The 17,888-nt window shown below is 42.5% G+C and overlaps 1 protein-coding gene across 3 annotated transcripts in view; it reads right to left on the bottom strand.

The window, feature by feature from the left end:
• PPP2R3A (protein phosphatase 2 regulatory subunit B''alpha) overlaps positions 1 to 17,492 on the bottom strand; it is a 32,678-nt gene extending 15,186 nt beyond the window's left edge. Inside the window, exons 1-5 of one of the 3 annotated variants that reach the window (XM_053389737.1) lie at positions 16,528 to 17,492; positions 12,838 to 12,921; positions 9,260 to 11,637; positions 2,832 to 3,092; positions 1,888 to 1,991 (exon numbers count right to left, since the gene is read on the bottom strand). In XM_053389737.1, coding sequence (XP_053245712.1) covers positions 1,888 to 1,991; positions 2,832 to 3,092; positions 9,260 to 11,212 — 2,318 coding nt within the window. In that variant the 5' untranslated portion in view covers positions 11,213 to 11,637; positions 12,838 to 12,921; positions 16,528 to 17,492. Of the gene's footprint in view, positions 1 to 1,887; positions 1,992 to 2,831; positions 3,093 to 4,752; positions 9,228 to 9,259; positions 11,638 to 12,837; positions 12,922 to 16,527 lie in introns of those variants that run through there. The other 2 variants (XM_053389735.1, XM_053389738.1) reach the window with 2 other exon arrangements.
• Positions 17,493 to 17,888: the final 396 nt, after the last annotated feature.

Below are 17,888 nucleotides of genomic sequence, written 5' to 3'. Positions count from 1 at the left end.
AGCATCATGTACATTGATGAAGCAAAAATAATACGGTGAATAATAATAGTATTAACATTAAGGATCAAAGTAGACATAATGCTAAACACATCTCTGGAAGTTGACTCTCACTTTCTCTTTTTGTACTCTAAATAGCCATGACAAGGGTCCCAACTGGGATCATGATTGCACTGCACAAGAAAAGAAAGGTTAACACTTCCTTCTGCTGTAGTCCAACAAAAATAGCCACCTGCAGTTATTTGGGAGTTGCTTCACAATGGCAACTAGAGTAAAACGAGAGAGGTGCAATTTCCAGTGATATACTTAGTGCCACTTCTAGGTCAGCCTTGAAGGCTGATTGTGGATGTGGAATGTACACAGATTCATCCTCATGCACCAGAAAGCACGCATAAAGTAATGTAAGAACAGTTGTACACATGAATGTTTTGGCTTCTATGCCAGGTGGATTTGTTTCCTAATTCATTAAATTGGGACCCAAATATACCGTACATGTACTCTTTTGATCATTTTTCACAGTACTTTATATATACTCTTTGGTATATAAGCGTAAATAATGTACAGCACATTTTGTGATAATGTCTTCAATAAGTTCTACACAGATCCATTAGAATGCTGTAGCATTCAATTTATTCTCTTGACTGTTAAGTAAAAGTAATACAACTTCAGACAGACATTCAATAACAAGAATAGCCTATATTCTATTGAGGTTAACAGTAAGGCCCTTGTTAATTTCAATAACTCTCTATGGATCCAGAGTCAAGCACAGTCTCTGCTTGCAAAAGTTGCCTCAGAGATTTAGTCTCCCCCTCAGCTCTGCCCCCTCTGCCATTTAGAAGGGCCCCAGGATCCTTGGTGGAACATTTTCTGGGGGCAAGAGGAGCTGACATAGGGAGGAGCGGGTGGCATAGTCAACTTCCAACAGCTGTTGTGTATGCTTAACTCTGGGTCCAATTCAATTTTTAAAATATTGAAAATGGTTAAGCCCTGCACTGCTAACCAGAGCTCCCTCACTTGAAGTATTCACTCAAGATTGGATGTGTTTCTGACAGATGTTATAACTAAACCAGAAATTCCAAGGCAGGCGTAGGAATGGCTGGGAGAAAATATATGACCAGTTGGTGAAATTCGACAAGGCACCAGTAGATATGACCAGACTTCCCCTTCCTATCCCACCCCATCTGCTTTGAAGGTTCTGCCAATTTTCTGGAAGGAGAGGAAGTCCCATTTGCAGGAGTGGAAGTCCACTGGGCATATAGGATGCCATGACTGGATATCACCTTCTGGGATTTACTGGTAGATCTATGGGTGGTAGATCAACATAGGTTTGCAGATTCCAATTTTTTACAATAGAAATAACTAAAAGTGTCCTCCCGCTTAAGTTAGGCTGCTGAGATGAAGAAAGCTGGGGGACAACAGGGGAAGATATATGTGTGAAAGGATCTGTGTGGGAGCTCCAGTTCTTATACTAAAAACAAAATTCTGGCATGAGCATGTGCTCAGAAGCACCTTGTTCCTCAATTCTACACCATTCCTGGTCCATTATTTTGCACCTGGCTCTGGTTGGTGAACCACAGGATGAAAAACAAGGCAGATCCCACAAGCCAAAAGTTTGCCCACTCCTGCCACAATGGGCCTTTCTGGCATAGAAAACTATGAATACATATGCAAAACTTGTATGACTACAAGATTTACCGAACAAACAGGACTAGCATTTGTCAATAAATACAGACTACATTAGCAGGAAGAAACTGGAGACAGTATTTTTTTAAAAGGAGAGCTGTATTTAAAAGGGCACAGTGGAAACACAGAAAAGAATAAATAAACATGCAAAAGAAAGGCATACTGTGCTGGTTTTTCCAGAAGAATATTTTTGCACAGTTTACTCACTTTCTCCACATGGCCACAAATGAATGTACAGATACAAATCCTGTCCGCTCTCCCCCTGACGCATTGAACATGGGAGCTTTCCAGTACAGAGGGCAGCAGCATATCTGTGAACAACACAATAAGACAGAATGTAGCTAGCTAGCATTCAGGCAGGGGCACTTTTTCTTCTTTATGATGACATTTTAACAGAAAATAATATGAAGAAAATGTAATTTTTGGCTTTAAAAAATAATAAATCCAACTAAACCGGATTTTTTTTAAATTGGACCTAATACATTAATATCTGAATCCATTTTTCTTTTTACTCTGAAGTAAGTATGACTGATTTCATGTGAGCCACTTAAAAGCAGAATGAGACCATGTGCAGTATGAACAACATCAAGCTGGCCCGGTTATATTCTTTCACCCTTAGACAAATGGATGGAGGAAACTTTTGTTCAGCCCACATTCTTAGATGAATTAACCTGACACCTCCTAGAATAATGTACAGGTTGGAACATAACTATCCTTTGGAGTTTGCACTTCTCTTGAGTTTTATGATACTGCTCTTGACTCAATAATATTATCAAACTAAAATGTGCATTTTTAGATAAAATACATTTAGAAGTGAGTACACTGAGGTAAAATAGATATTTAAATCATAGTTTGTGATTTAAATACATATTTAAATATAAATTTATTTACAGTTTTAAAGGCAGTAGATTAATGTGGAAGTAGGGTAGAATGAAGTTATGAATAAATACATGTGAAATTGACAGAGACTGGAAATAGACTGAAACATTCCTTTTGGAAAAGTTTTGCTTTTGTTTACTACTTCATCTCATCCCTTCAGCTAAAAGCCACTTCATCTGAGAGTACGCTTTTTCTTTGAAAACCATTTGCTGATATTGTACTGAGCCTTTACCTTCCATAAGTCCTAAAAGCCTGGCAATAATGATATTTACCTTTGCAATTTTCCCCATTTCATTAAGTGGTACTCTCTCATCTTCAAACTCAGAAAAGGTTGCCTCAACCTTGGCAATGGTCTCCTCATGACTACTGCAGACATTAGGAAGTCCGTTGGGGAAGTAGAAACGTGGAATGTTTATGGACAAGGGCGTACCAACAGTTACTTTATTCGCAGGCAGAAGTGCCTGTGAGCTGACTGCTGAAATTGCAGGCACTGGGGACGTAGTCACAGGTTTCTTCTCCTGCTTATTTTGGACCTAGAAAGATAACACATAAAAATTATTTTTGGTACAATAGAATGTTCGTGTGTATGTGTGTGCGTGTATCCCTTTAGATAAACAGAAATTAATGAGCAAGTATCTAAAGTAAGCTGTACATATGTGCCACCACCTAATTAATCCAAAAGGCCCTCAGGGGAATACAACCCCTGAAACCTTGGATAATTGGCAACAATAGCTATATATAAGCACATACAGGAGAAACACATAGGATTAGCGGAGCTGGCCTAATGAAGCTTCTCTGTATACTTCTGATCTATGCGTAATTTTTTGTTAGTACTGCACATTCAGGTACCACACTTTCCTAAGTTCCTAAAAGAGCATCCATTCAAAGTTCTTTGAGGAAGTGGACAGGTTTCTTGTAGCTTAAAGAAGTCACTGAGCTCCAATAATAATCTGATAGGAGAACATTTGTACTTATTTAGAAGATTTATACCCCATCTTTCTGCTACAAGGCACTGGTGTCTGGAGTGCCCCTCAGTCAGGCTGGCTTCTGCTCACCAGTCAAGCAGTGTCCTGCCCATCTCCCCTTATGTTTTCTGCCACCTCTGTTGTGGGATGGATGTCTGGTGATGGGCAGTGAAAAGTGCCTCTCCTTGATAGCTGTTTTGAGGGATTCCCCCTCTTTTAGGAGTTTATTCCAGGATTTCTTTTGTAACTGGATCCTGTCTGGGAAACTGTTAAGTTAGGATACAAAAGCTGCTCAGTTCCAAGATCACTGGGTAGCTAAGTTTTGGTTTCTATGTGCAAATGAAATTAGTAAGATGGCTACGTGAGTGTACAGAATTACAAAATTTCCCAAAGAGGCTCTAATTGTGAAGGAGGAACAGTGGAAGAGGAACAAATTTGCCAATAAGATGATTTGGTTCACACCACTTGTGCCAATGTTTTATGAGAGCACCAAGAAGTGATGCACAAATAATAATAGGGGATGCAAAGCTTGCTGCATATCCATCTCCTTGCAGGTGTCTCAGTGCCAGACTGAATCAAAAACTGCCTGTCTGCATCCTAAGACTTATATTTACATTCCCCCAGAGTGGCTGGGGAAACTCAGCCAGATGGGCGGGGTATAAATAATAAATTATTATAAATTATTATTATAATGTCAAGCTAAGCTCTCAGCAAAAACTTAAGACCCCTTTCCTGCTTGTTACTATCAGAAGGCACTTTAGCAGCTAGAGATAACACACAGAATACTGAAGCCCAATCATACATGACCTTTCCCACAGTCATTGGGTTTTAATCCTTAAAACATATTTTCAGCAGTGGAGTAGAACAAAGCTTTCCCAACGCAGCTGACATTTAGGGTCATGAAGGAAAGTATGTAGCATATAACAAACAGAAACACACTGGAGCAGTTCTTTCTTCAGCAAGTGGCAGACAAGTTTTAATTATTTTCAACTAATAATCTTTATTAGTGTTAATATTATTATCTTCAAGAGAAAAATAGTTTTCGACTCTTTCCTCTTGTTTACCAATAGGACATTTGTGTGCTAAGCCGGGAAGGCCTATTTTTAAACCTATGGGTATCTGGTGCAAATAACCTTCTGAAAATAGAAAAGCCTGAGGGAGACACAGTTCTGTCCCCATATCCAATAAAAAGATACAAAGAAGTATAAAAAGAAAAGCACGTTCAAACCTGGGCCTGCTGGAATGACTTCAACCTCTTCTTGAAGCGGGATGGAAGAACAAAATCACAGCCTTTTGCAAGGAAAGCTAACTCTCCTCGTAAATCTGGGTCCCTTCGCAGAGATGTTTCTTTGATCATCATCCTGGCTTAGTTCCTGAGCAAACTTTTGTCTTCCCAGCAGAGGTATCAAGTCCTTCCGGGAGATCACTTCAGCCACAATGAGCTATTTCCTCGATTTGGAGTTTGGTTTTTTTATGGCCAACAAATTCTAAGCGAAACATACCTTGCCTTCTTCTTACTTACAGCAAGGATTGTTCAGTCACTGTACCTAGACGCAAGGCCAAAGAACCTCCCCCCGCCCCAACAGTCAAATAATCCCCGAGTATGAGTACTTCTGGGTGTCTCTTTGCAATTCTTTATCAAGAGACATGATCTACACCAGAATCTATGTCCCTGCTGGCTACATGACAGTCAGAGAATCTGTCCTTGGCTTGTGATACAGCAGAGGTATTGTGGGAAGGGAAGCACCCACCACTACTACCAGTGGTGCTAAAGTTAGACATACTGCAGAAGTAGCTAAATATATCACCTTCCCAGATAGTTCTTATTTTATGAGCTTCAGAGGTGAAATTTGAGGTGCGAATGTACAGCCATCAGCCTAAGCTGGAAGCAAAAACATGCTGCAGCTTAGTCCTGTGTGAAAAATTGTGTTATGAGGTGCCCATCGCACAATCACACATTTTTCTAATTTGAACTATGAAATAAAACACTCGGGACTCTTTAATTGTTCACCTTTCTCTCTTACTAAGGAAAAATTACCATAGCTGTTTCCTACAATCCAAAGGGACTGAACAAGAAAAAAAATACGTGGCTGGTTATCAAGCATTTTTCTTCCACATTCAAAAGCACTAACAATGCATTCCTATACATGTTTACTCAGAAATTAGTTTTAGTGAGTTCTTTGATACCTACTCTGTAATAAATGTGCTTAGGATTGTGCTGCAGGTGGTTATTTTTTTAGAAGTATCAGGATAATCAATTCAAGCATAAGAAAGCAATTATTTAAATATTTCCTTTAATGCTACATTCTTTCACTTATTTTTGCTGGACACCACTTTTCAATCAAAGGCTTATCCTTATGCTAAATTTAATTATTTTAAAGCATTTATACACTGTTCAATATTTCAAAAATCTCTTAAATAGTAACACACAGTACTAGAAACTAAGCCCCTCTCTATATGACATTTCGAAAATCCTCAAGAAGGTAAAGCAATTTGGAAAGTCTAATTAAGTGTACTCTTCCCAAAACCTGAGAATTAATGCTATTAAAAAAAGAAAAATATTAACAACCATTGCCACTACTGTATATATAAAACTTTTATTTCAGAACTTACAAGGAATTTACTGTCTGCAATTACAGTTTGCTCTGAAACTCAAGAAATGCATATTTTTTCATAGTGGCACTCTGATTTGGTACATGAAAAACTAAGTTTCACATGTTTATTATTTTACTGTTTCAAAAGGGATAATAAAGCTAGGTCACCCAATCGCATGTTCCAAGAAGTGATATGATGGTCAGCAGGTTCATAAAGGTATGTGGGGTCTCAGTTGGATCAGGAATAGATATATCAGCAGTTGAGACTATGGTATTCAAGAAATTTATTTAGCTTTGTTCAAGACTGATAAAGTAAATATTTTGTTTATACCAGGAATCCTAAATGTATTTGTCAATGTGATTCTGTTTCCTTTCTTATTCATTAAAAGTATTTGTATACCACCTTTCATTTCAAATAGCATTCCTTGTTAACATTTTTGCTAGAATTATAAAATTATATTAGCCAGCTATTTTAAAAAATAAAAATTGGCTTCAATGACTTTCTTTTTTTCAATCATCACACATAGCAATTGCATTTTGTGTTTTGAAAACATCCCTGTGTTTTGAAATAGGAGCATCACACATTATCAATTTCCACAGTCTGATAACATTTCCATACAGGAAACTGTGGCAGTATACGAGCAAGTATGTCTATCATTGGAACATAGGAAACTGCCTTATATTGAATCAGATCACTGGTCTATTCAGCTAAGTGTTATCTATATTGACCAGCAGTGGTTCTCCAGGATATCAAGCAGGAGTTTCTTCCAACTCTACCTTGAGACACCAGAGATTGAATCCGGAACCCTTCTGTAGGCAAAGCTGAAGCCCAACACTTGCTATGGCCCTTCCCAAATATTACTTTGGACTATGGAAGCAATATTCTCCATTGCGCTATGAGACACTAGTCCAAATCCAGAATCACTAGCTTGAGTATTATACAGTAAGACTGTGTCTTGCTCTTGTGCAGGGGTTACATTCCAGGGGGGCAGTGTGCAAAGTCACAATCATGTATAGTCAAAACAACCCCCTGGAACTGTCCCTGCACCAGCAACCTTACCTTCCTGACCCAGCACAAGGTATTTTGGGGCCATCCAAGATCTTGTGAAAGCCTCCAGAGACCGCAAGAGAGTTTCCCAGAGCCTGGTAATCAAGAGCTTTTAAGCTCTCTGTCTTGCTTACTGGGATCTTGGAAACTTTCATGTGGGCTCTGGAGGCTTTCGTGAGATCTTGGACGGCCCTGCAAGACCTCACTAACACCACCAGAGCCCGCACAAGCATTTCCCAGAGTCCAGTAAGCAAAGCAGAAAGTTTAAAAGCTATTTCTGTGCCAAAATAACTTTAAAGCTCTTTGTCTTCGGAGCATTTAATTGCTGAGATTTCAACTAGCCGGCTGCCAAGCGCATAAATTTGAAATCACACAATCCATAAGAACAGCCTGCTGAATTAAGGAAATGGCCCATCTCGTCCAGCATCCTGTTCTTCCAGTGGCCGACCAGATGCCTGTGGGAAACCAGCGAGCGGGATTTGAGCACAAGAGCACTCTCCCCTCTTGTGGTTTCCAGCAACTGGTATTCAGAAGCATTGTTCTCTCCATCTGTGCTGGCAGAACATAGTTATCATGGCTAGTAGCAATTGATAGTCCTCTCCTCCATGAATTTGTCTAATCTAATTCTATTTTAAAGTCATCCACGTTGGTGATCATCACTACCTACTGAGGGAGCAGGATCCATAATTTAACTATGCACTGCCCAAATGAATACTTTCTTTTATCCATCCAGACTCTTCCAACATTCAGCTTCATTAGATGTCATTGAGTTCTAGTGTTATGAGAAAGGCAGAAAAGCCTTTCTCTATCCACTTTCTCTATGCCATGCATAATTTTATAAACTTCTATCATGCCACCTCTTACTCACATTTTAGCTAAAGTAAACAACTCAGCGCAACTCAATTATTTTAAATTAGTGATCCTACTCTACTATATAGTCATAACAGTGCAAAAGAAATGGGGAAAGCATTTCCAGGGAGAGGGGAACATGTTCACTCAATTTTTCCAGTTCCAGCCTCTCTTATACAATTTAAAAGAGATATGAAACTAGACCAGAAGTTAGTAAGCGACTTCCATGTACAGTACTGAAAATAATTTAAAATAACTTTTGAGACAATTCTAGAATGTGTTCTGGATGCTGAGAGAGAGAACATTAGGATCATCCACTTACCTTTTGCCCTGCACTTTCTAGGCACAGATCAGTGCTTTCCTGGTCAGTGTCAGAGTGCTTTTTCTTTCCCCAGGAAAACCTGTCTTTACCGCTGAATTGGAACAAACAGCAAATCAGGTTTTTTGCAGGTTGCTGTTTGCTCCAGTTCAGTGGTAAGGAGTGGGTTTTCAAAGAGAAAGCACTGGGGGTGGGGGAGCACTTGGACATGGAGCTTTAAAACGTGGACTTGTGCATAGAAAAACAGCACAAAAACAAGTCTGGATAAGCCCATAGTGAGAATTCTCCAAGTGAAGCCTGCCATACTTACAACAGACTTTACACACATCTGTTGCAGCAGTAGTGGCCACGCACTTCTGGAAGTTGTTCTGCAGGGTACAGCTTGAAGTACTATAAAACCATGTGAAACTGGATTTAGTAAGGCTATGGAAGGACATAAAAATGAAAATGTACCCCATAGGCAATTGTTGCTTTACTGCAGGATTCCTCAAATTCAGCCCTCCAGATGTTTTGAAACTACAGTTCCCATCATCCCTGACCACTGGTCCTGCTAGCTAGGGATCATGGGAGTTGTAGGCCAAAAACATCTGGAGGGCTGAGTTTGAGGAAGCCTGCTTTACAGTATCACCAACTAGCTAAAAAACCCCTATAATCTACAGACAGCCTACATGCACACTTTCACACATGGCAAACGTGTGACTATTTTGCCATATGGACAAACAATGGGAAGTGTGAAAAGATGGCAGAATTCCACATTGTATGTACACAGAGTGAAACATACAAGTATACACATACATACATAACGAGTATATAAACATATATAGAGTATAATGTACTTTTCTATGCAGAAGTGATATTCATGTGGGAAATTTGTTGCGTGTGTATGGTCCGTAACTGTTACATAAATAAAGATTTGCATTCTTACCTTTATAACCTCTGGCATCTGTTGAATAAGTGCTGGGACAGGCTCTTTGGCAGATGTACCTATGTAGCTTTGCTGAGCAGCTGTGATGGAGGGAGCAGCCAAAGTTTCCTGAAGAATGTGCATCACTTCCTTCTCTTTTGATAAGCTTCCTTTGCCCATTCGGAATTCTACTAGTTCTTGGGCAAAGTCTTCAATACTCTCCAGAATTCGCAATAAAAGGGTTTTGTCTTCATCCTCCATTTTATGACCATTGGTTTCCATGAGTTTTGATAAAGAGGGAGAAGGACTTTTGTCTACAGGTGAACAGACTTTGCCTTTATTTTCCAGAGTCAAAGGTTGGCTAATATGCTTCAAACATGCAGGATTAGTCTTAGTGGTAGTATCTCTCAGAGTAGCCTCCATTTTCTGTGAAAAATGTTCCAAATCCAGGAGAAGTTTGTCTATTTCCTCTTGATTATTTTTTCTGGATTCACCTTTAGAAATCTGAACAGTACAATCAAATCCTTGAGTGTCTGAGGTTGCTTGGGTGGAGGTTTGGGGCAGCATTACAGGTTGAAATAAAGTAGGTGATGTTTTAGTTGAATTTCCAGCAGAGTCTGCCCTTTCTGTTTTCTGCTCATTGCTGTCTGAATTAACCCGTCTTCCTCTCCTCTTAAGACTTGATACACTGCCCAATGCCTTTTCTCCATCTGATTCTTCCATAATGTACAGAGTTTCTGTGGGAGAAATGCAGTCTGACGGGTTTACAGATAGTAACTGAGGTAGCGCACAAGCATCATTTGTAGATTCTAAGTTTTCCTGCAAAACTTTTGAAGAAATCTCTATTGGAGTGTGGGTAAGTTTTGCTGAGGAGTTTGTGTCAGTGCTGTTCTGGTTACCTCGTAAGTTTGAAGTGAGAGATTGCCTTGGCCCAAAGGATGGGGAGGACACAACATCTTCGTATCTAGGTGGTTGTTCATTGCCAAATACTGGAGGAAAATTAGACGGCTGCAAAGCAGATAGGCTATTAATTAGTTCTACCATGTCACCAGGCTCAGATAGCCCAGACTGTCTAAACTCAAAAGGCAGTTTTTTAATATAAGAAGAAAATCTTGACATCAAATTCATATATATCATTTCAGAATTGGCTAAGGAATCATTACCACTTTCTCCACTGGCACTCCCTGAAGATTTCTTCTTGATGCATTGCTTTATTATATCAGTACACTTCTTCAAGTCCTCAGAGCATTTGAGCAAGATGTCCAAGCACATCTTAATATCTCCACTAGAAGAACCATCCAGCTTGTGCTTTTCCAAAATCTGTGCAAGAAAGCTATCCTCATAGAGAGTCTGCATTGGTAAGGAAACTGTAGAATTCACATTTCCCTCTACTGAGGTGCTGCTGACCTGCCATTTCTCATCTGTTGAGGAATTATGTGACAGGCCAAAGGGAGGAGGGGAATTTTCATCGTTGCTGAAATGGCCATAGATCAAGTCAAAATCTAGTGACCTTCTATTGAATGGGTCTGACTTAACTTTTCTTCCCTTTCTATAGGTTACTTGATTGGAAGAATTTCTGAGTTTTTCAAATGAAAATTCTTTTATTTTCCCACTAGCGAGATTTATGGCTTCTCCAGTGATATCTTTCAGACTTGCAGTGTTTTGAACTGAAGACCCCTTTTTGAGCCTTGGGTTACTAGGAAGGATTTGATGATAATCTTCATCCCCAGCCAAAGAAAGGGAATTTTCAGGCATTGAAAGTCTGTGGGTCAGATCTGAACCTCTAAGGTTGTGTGCAGGGACTTTAATTAGTTCTGCACAAACACTGTGGTGGGCTACTATGCATGCAACTCCTTGCTTAAATACCTGACATGCCCCTGTACAGTAATGCACAGCATGTTGAAGTCGACAATCTATCACAACACTGCTATAACAATTCACTGTTGTTATTACACGTCTATAGGTTACTGCCATAATGATAATTTTAATTGGCTGCACTATAAACTGAGCTAATGTTTCTGTTAACTAAGAAAATAATCTTAAAATGGGGAAAAAGTAATCCATTGTCAACTGTAAGGTAGCTGCTGTCTGTGAGAAATTTAACTTAACCAGTGAAATGTGCAAGGCTAATTTATGGCACACTGATTACATTTCATTATTTATTGAGATACTGAAAAGTTATCTCCCACACAAAAAGTACCGTACTGATGAAAAATTGCTCCCCTTCTCTCAGTCTAAATAAATGTTAGAGGTAGAACTGTAGAACTTCAGCCCACTTGAAGAAAAAAGAAGGAATTGTTTTCTCTTGATTTGCTGTATTGAGTTTCAGATGCCATGTAGAAGCAAAAAGCATGTAGTGTGCTTAAACAATCCAACTCTTCCATTAATGTGGAAGATACCTGCAATGACAAATTGTAAAAATAATGTGAAACTTGCCATCGGACTTCACCTGCTACTTTATCTTTTATACATATATTATTGCAATAGTGTATAATTTTATTCATGCCTATTACAGTTGGCCTAAGAAATTTTCTGCCCAGGGCAAAAAGTGGTCGTCCCCCCATTCCATTAACAGAAGCTGACTGGACTACTAGCGGAATTAGACTTTTAAAACTGGCAATGCAATAGCATCCTCCACTGCCTCTGAGGCTGGTAGGCTTGTCTAGGGGGTGCATGATAAGTCATGCAGCATACACAGGTGTGGTCTGACCAAAGCAGAATAAAGTGGTACTATTACTTCCTTTGACACAGATACTTCTGTATAGTAGCCTTAGTCTCCAAAGTGTTTCCTGAATCATCATTTTAAGACTGTGACAAACCTGCAGATTGAACTAATATCAGGCTATTTATTAGTAACATTTTTAAATCTCGTCCTACCCTTTTTATTATTTATTGTTTAACATCTAGCACGAGGAAGCGCTCTGTGAAACTCTAGAGCCTGCTCAATGCTTTGCGGTTTTTGGTTAGACAAAGTCATAATGTTATTATCCCTATTTGCTTTCCCCCCTAACAGACCAAGAGCACTGCAATGATTTCTGCATTGCCGGGGGGTTGGACTACATGACCCTCATGGTTCCATCCAATTCTACAGTTCTATGAGTCTACTGCCTGGGGACAGATTGATTATGGCCTCCTCTTGCTCATGTGTGTATATTTAATTATTTATTTACTTAGTGCACTTCTGTCTTGCCTCTCCTCCATCATGGAGCTCAAAGCAGTTCTCATGGTATCTCAATCTAGACACTGACCAGCCCAGATTTTGCTTAGCAAGGTGGCTGCATCATGTGCTCTCATATTCCTTCACCAGTAGTTGCCAATAATCAGTTGGCAGCATCAGCAATGGATGGATGGATGTTTGTTCTGTCTTCCTCCTTTCATTCCACTTCATCTACCTCTACTGTCTTTACTCCCTCTCATTACTGTTTTATGACCCCCAGCAAAACATGCATTCTCCACTTTCCTGCCAATCAGCATGCCTCCTTGCGGTACTTTCAATGCCCTAGTTCCTCTGCCCCATGACCAGCTCCCACACCAAATATGGCAAGGAGGCATGTTGAGGGCCAGGAAAGTACCTATAGGCAGGAAGGCTGCACACACACCAGCTTTTTGTGACAGTGAGTCTGGAGATCATGATGCATCCTCTGCTTGTTCTTTTCCAGTGCTCAACATGTTCACAACTCTTTCTGCCAAGGTAAATATGAACCATAGAGGAAGCCAAAGGAAAGAAAATTGAGAAGGAAACACAAGAGTGTTACAATATTGTATTCCATAGGTAAATGAGAATTTATACTGACATGGCAACACAGGTTATATATAAATACATCTCCATCCCTCAAAATAACTATTAATATAGGCAAGGATCACCATTATCTATTTTTTCCCCTTTTACTACACATTTTTCTAGGGAAAGAAGAATAACAGGAAGCAGAAGTGGGGGGGGGTGTGTGCTTCTAAATCTATAAATGAAGATACCAGATTTGGAATCTATTTATGTGAATACAAGACTTCATTTTTGTGTTGAGGCATCAAATTTGTCTTACTTAGTTCATAGTGTTGCCTCTTGCATTTTAGACATTCTGGTGAAGTAATCTGGAAATATGAAAATAAATAGCATTTTCTATGCTATTATTTTCTACAAAAATAAGTATGATTCTCTCCTATAAGGAAGGAGAATCCCATGAAAATTAGCAGTCTGAACATTCCTTTAAACAATCTCTTGTTCTATGGCTATGAGCAGGAATGCAGCTGTACTTTTGTGGATATGTGAATTGGCTTTCCTTTGGGTAAAACTTTTAACTAAAAAAGTTAGAAGGAGCTGAACTAGGACTACTCCCAAAATTATTAATATTGTAGTTCTTGAGAGTTGGAATAGATAACCCTTGGGGTCTCTCCCAACTCTATGATTCTATGACTCTGTGACTGTTCCAGTTCATGACCAGTTTGCATGAAACACTGGCCAAGTCTGTTTTCCTACACAAATTGGAATATTTACCTAAATGTCCCTGCTACATGTTGCAGGACTCATAAGAGGACAAAGTATTTTACATTTTCTGATCAAGGAACATCGTAAGATCAAGCCAACGGCCCATGGGCAAAGCCTAGCAAAGGTGCCCATGGAAAGTTCACAAGCAGAACCTGAGCACAAACGCATTCTTAGTGAGCTTCCAAGGAATCCCAGAGATTCTAGAATCTCAACTTTAAAACATATGTGGTCTATGAACACTGGTACCTTTTGCTTCTTTACAATCTGTGACACAGTAACTAATTTCCCAAGTCTAACTCAAGCACTTCTTTCCAGGCTCAAAACACATGACCTGTTCTTCCTCACCTGAACTCAGACACCAGTTTCTGTCTTACTACACCTGTTGCCCATCTTCTTGCTTCTATAAAATACAATGCACAAGCTGCAGGCAAATCTTCAGTGTACTCCTGCAAGGCCTCGTAGTGGCGACAGGATCTGACAGCAGAAGCGGTGGTGGCCTGCAAAGCCTTGCGGCAAAGGCCTGCAGGGACTCGCAGCAGTGACAGGAGGTGACGGCAGTAGTCGCATCCTGCGAGGCCTTGTGGCAGTGGCAGGAAATCCCAGCAATATTAGTGGCAGCCTGTGAGGCCTTGTGGTGACACAAGCAGTGGGGCTTGTGAGACCTCACCGTGGTGGCAATAAGTAGCTGAGGCCTGCAATTCCTCCTGGCAGTAGTTGGAGGCAGTGGCAGAAGCTGTGGCAGCCTGCCTCAGCAAGGCCTTGCAGACCACCTTTGCTTCTGTCTCCTGCCATCACTGCAAGGCCTTGCAAGCTGGCATCACTTCTGCCACCGCCGCCCACTGCCATGACAAGACTTCACAGGCTGATTATTGTGCCACTGCTGTCAGGCTGCTTCTGCTTCTGCTGCCTAGCAGGCCTGCTGGCAGTCCGGCAGTCCCAGATTATTTGTATTCACTATGACTCATTGGGACGCAGGTGGTGCTGTGGGTAAAACCTCAGCGCCTAGGGCTTGCTGATCACATGGTCGGCGGTTTGAATCCACGCGGCGGGGTGAGCTCCCATCTTTTGGTCCCAGCTCCTGCCCACCTAGCAGTTTGAAAGCACCCCTAAGTGCAAGTAGATAAATAGGTACCGCTTTATAGCGGGAAGGTAAACGGCGTTTCCGTGTGCTGCATTGGTGCTGGCTCGCCAGAGCAGCTTCGTCACGCTGGCCACGTGACCCGTAAGTGTCTCCGGACAGCGCTGGCCCCCGGCCTCTTAAGTGAGATGGGCGCAAAACCCTAGAGTCTGTCAAGACTGGCCCGTACGGGCAAGGGTACCTTTACCTTTATGACTCATCATCGTATTTTGGATTATCCTGAATACCACCATTTGGTAGCCAAGCTTCAAACCAAAAGTCGTCTTATTATTATTATTATCATCATCATCAATAATAATAATAATGGCCAAGCTGGGGCACCTGCCAAAGGCCCACAATGTGGCAGAGGACCCATTGCTAACCTGAGATGCTGGGCAAGTTTCTCACTTCTCAATGGGAGAGCTGCATGGCAGCAGCAAACATCTGGCTCCTCCCAGCAGCTTCATATCAAGAAATGAGGCTGCCCCAGAAGCTCCAGCAACATTCACAGGGACTTCTTGTTAAAGGTCTATTTCTTGTTGGGTGGAGTGTAGGAAGAAGTAATGTAGCACATTTATTTTGAGCCCTGAGGGCTTCTTCAATCACAAGGGTGTTGTTGCTCAGCTCTTTCTTGGCATCTCTGAACCAGCGAAATGGGTGACTGTTCCAGAGGCTCCTATGATATCATCAGAGCCTCTAGGGTGATCATACATGTCCTAAGTTGAGATGCCTGCAAGGAGCTGAGCAACGGCTCTATCCAGCTCCAAAAAATCCCAGTACTCTCAGAAAATATTCTCTGTGGCCTCAAAGCGGCTCTGTCAAGGGAAAAGGGGGACTTTGTTTCAGAGAATTCTGCAAGCTGGGAGAGACGCCTAGGAAAAGCAAAACAACACTTCTGCCTCATCTGCACCAAGGGAGATAGTAATAAGGAGCACGAAAAAGTTGCAGCTCTCCTCCAGCCGTCCCCCCAATGAGAACTTGCCCAGAGTCCTTGCGATATATAGGTGGGCAAAAGGGAGACCTGGTGCAAAGAGAGAAAAGACACCGGGTGTTGGTGTGTGAAACGGAGCTGCAGAGTATGCGTGTGTCGGAGCAATCACAGGATTGTGTCAAGAGGAGACCCAAAGGCAGAGAGTGTAAAGGAGGTAGGGGAAAGGCAGGAAGGGAGCTGCGATGGGCGGGAGGAGAGGAGAGAGAAAGGAAGAAAGAGAGCGGAGAAAGGGCGCAACAAGAAACGAGCTGCAACCACCGTGCCCCATGGGCACCTGTGCCCGAGGGCCCACCAAAACCTGCAGCCGGCCCTGACCGAGGGGCAAATCGACGGCGCTCCCCAGGCGTTAAAAGCGGCTCCCGCTCCCTCCCTGAGCCTCGGCTGTCACCCGCTCGCCCAGCGGACGCAGAAGCTGCTGGGGACAGCCGAGGCGCCCGAGCGCCGCGGAAGGCGTTGGGAATTATTGAGGTGCCTCTTGTTTCGGCCCCGGCCGCTCCCTCCTCCCCTCCCCGCCTTCTGTCCCACCAAAGTAAAACGCAGCATGGATTCAGACCGCGGACGAGGCTTGGGCGTGGGGGGGGGGGAGGGAGGGAAAAGCTGCCTCTTCGGCGCCACTTTGCTAAGTTGTTGAGCGCAATTAATAACGAGCAGTTGGCCGACAGCGCCCGAGGCGGACGGGACAGTAGCTGAGCACCTACCCGCCGCCGGGGCGACACCCTCTCCCATCGTGGGGCGCTCTTCTTCGGATGCAGCCCTCCTCCTCCTTCCTCCACCCTCCTCCGGGCCCAGGGAGGCTCTGCCTCTTTTCCTGTCCCTCCCGCGCGACGAAGGGGGCGCCCGCCGAGCGCGCTCAAGTGGGACTGGAGAGGGGAGGGGAGAGGCGAAGGCGGCGGTTCCCTTCCAAGAGAGGGCCGGGCCACGGGTACAGCATAACAGAGCCCTGCCCGACTGCGACTTCGTGCTAGGGACGCCGCCCGCCGCGCATAGCTCCCGTCTGAAACTATTTCGGTGTCCCGTGCCTTAAGCCCCAGGCGGCAGTGGGACGACGGGTGGGGTGGGAGAGACTTCTGCAGCCGAGCCCCGCGTCCTCTTCGCCTCTCCGTCCAAGGGAAACCGCCCTCTCGAGGGCCTTGAGGATTCAGACAAGCTGTTCTCTCGGAGTTCAGGCTCTTAGGTGGGCGTTGAAACAAAAGGCCAACGCCCTCGATAGCAGAAAAATGTGGAGTTCGGCTGGAAGCGCGCTCTGCAGCAGAGGAAAGTTTCGGAAGAGCCGCGGCGGGTCTCGAAAGATTCAGAAACCAGGAGGGGAAGGAAAGCAACTCGGGTTTTTCATTATCTGCTTCTAAACCACATGACTCTGGAGTTCTGGGTCCAGATTATGGAACCCTTGAGTCTGGCATCTGTGAAATGCCAGCTACAGTTTCCTGACTCTTTTGACTCCAGGCCTGTTCCAGAAGTGCACCCGCCCTATGCTATTTGGCTCATACTTGCTTGACTCACCGCACCCATCTTGTGTACTCACTCATCAGCTCCTTCCCCATAGGGCTGGAATAGGCTCCTGGTTCTTTATTCCATTCAGTGGTGTGAGTGTATATATGGGAGGAAGAAGGAACTTGGGTTTGATTTAGCTCTGTGTCCTGAAAGAAGCTGTAGGCTAGTCCAGATCATGACCAATGCTCAAGCTTGGTGCTTCCAAAAATTCAGTAATTCAGCTAGGCATGAAGAACTGGAGTTTGAGCACCAATATTTAACAAATAAGCATTGGGCCAGCTCAGGGCTATTGAAGTAAACCACTTGATATGCATTACATTTTATCAAAATACATGCACAGATATAATGAGAAAAAATTATCCTTTTCAAGTTCAGTAGTAAACAAAAGTGGATAGGTGAGTAGCTGCACCTTTCTTCATGGGTTTTCAGAAATTGCTGTTTATCAGGATCTCCTGCCTAGTGTATTGTTTTTATCTCTTATCTTAATTCTTAAGTTTTTGTTATATGCTGCCACTTTCCCAAGCAGTTAAAAGTTCTATGGGCAAGGTTTAGTTTCCTTTGGATGAGA

This window comes from Podarcis raffonei, chromosome 5, assembly GCF_027172205.1.
Source record: "Podarcis raffonei isolate rPodRaf1 chromosome 5, rPodRaf1.pri, whole genome shotgun sequence".
Taxonomy (NCBI): domain Eukaryota; kingdom Metazoa; phylum Chordata; class Lepidosauria; order Squamata; family Lacertidae; genus Podarcis; species Podarcis raffonei.
The sequence above is the reverse complement of the archived record's forward strand: the minus strand, read 5'-3'. Positions and strand labels throughout refer to the sequence as shown.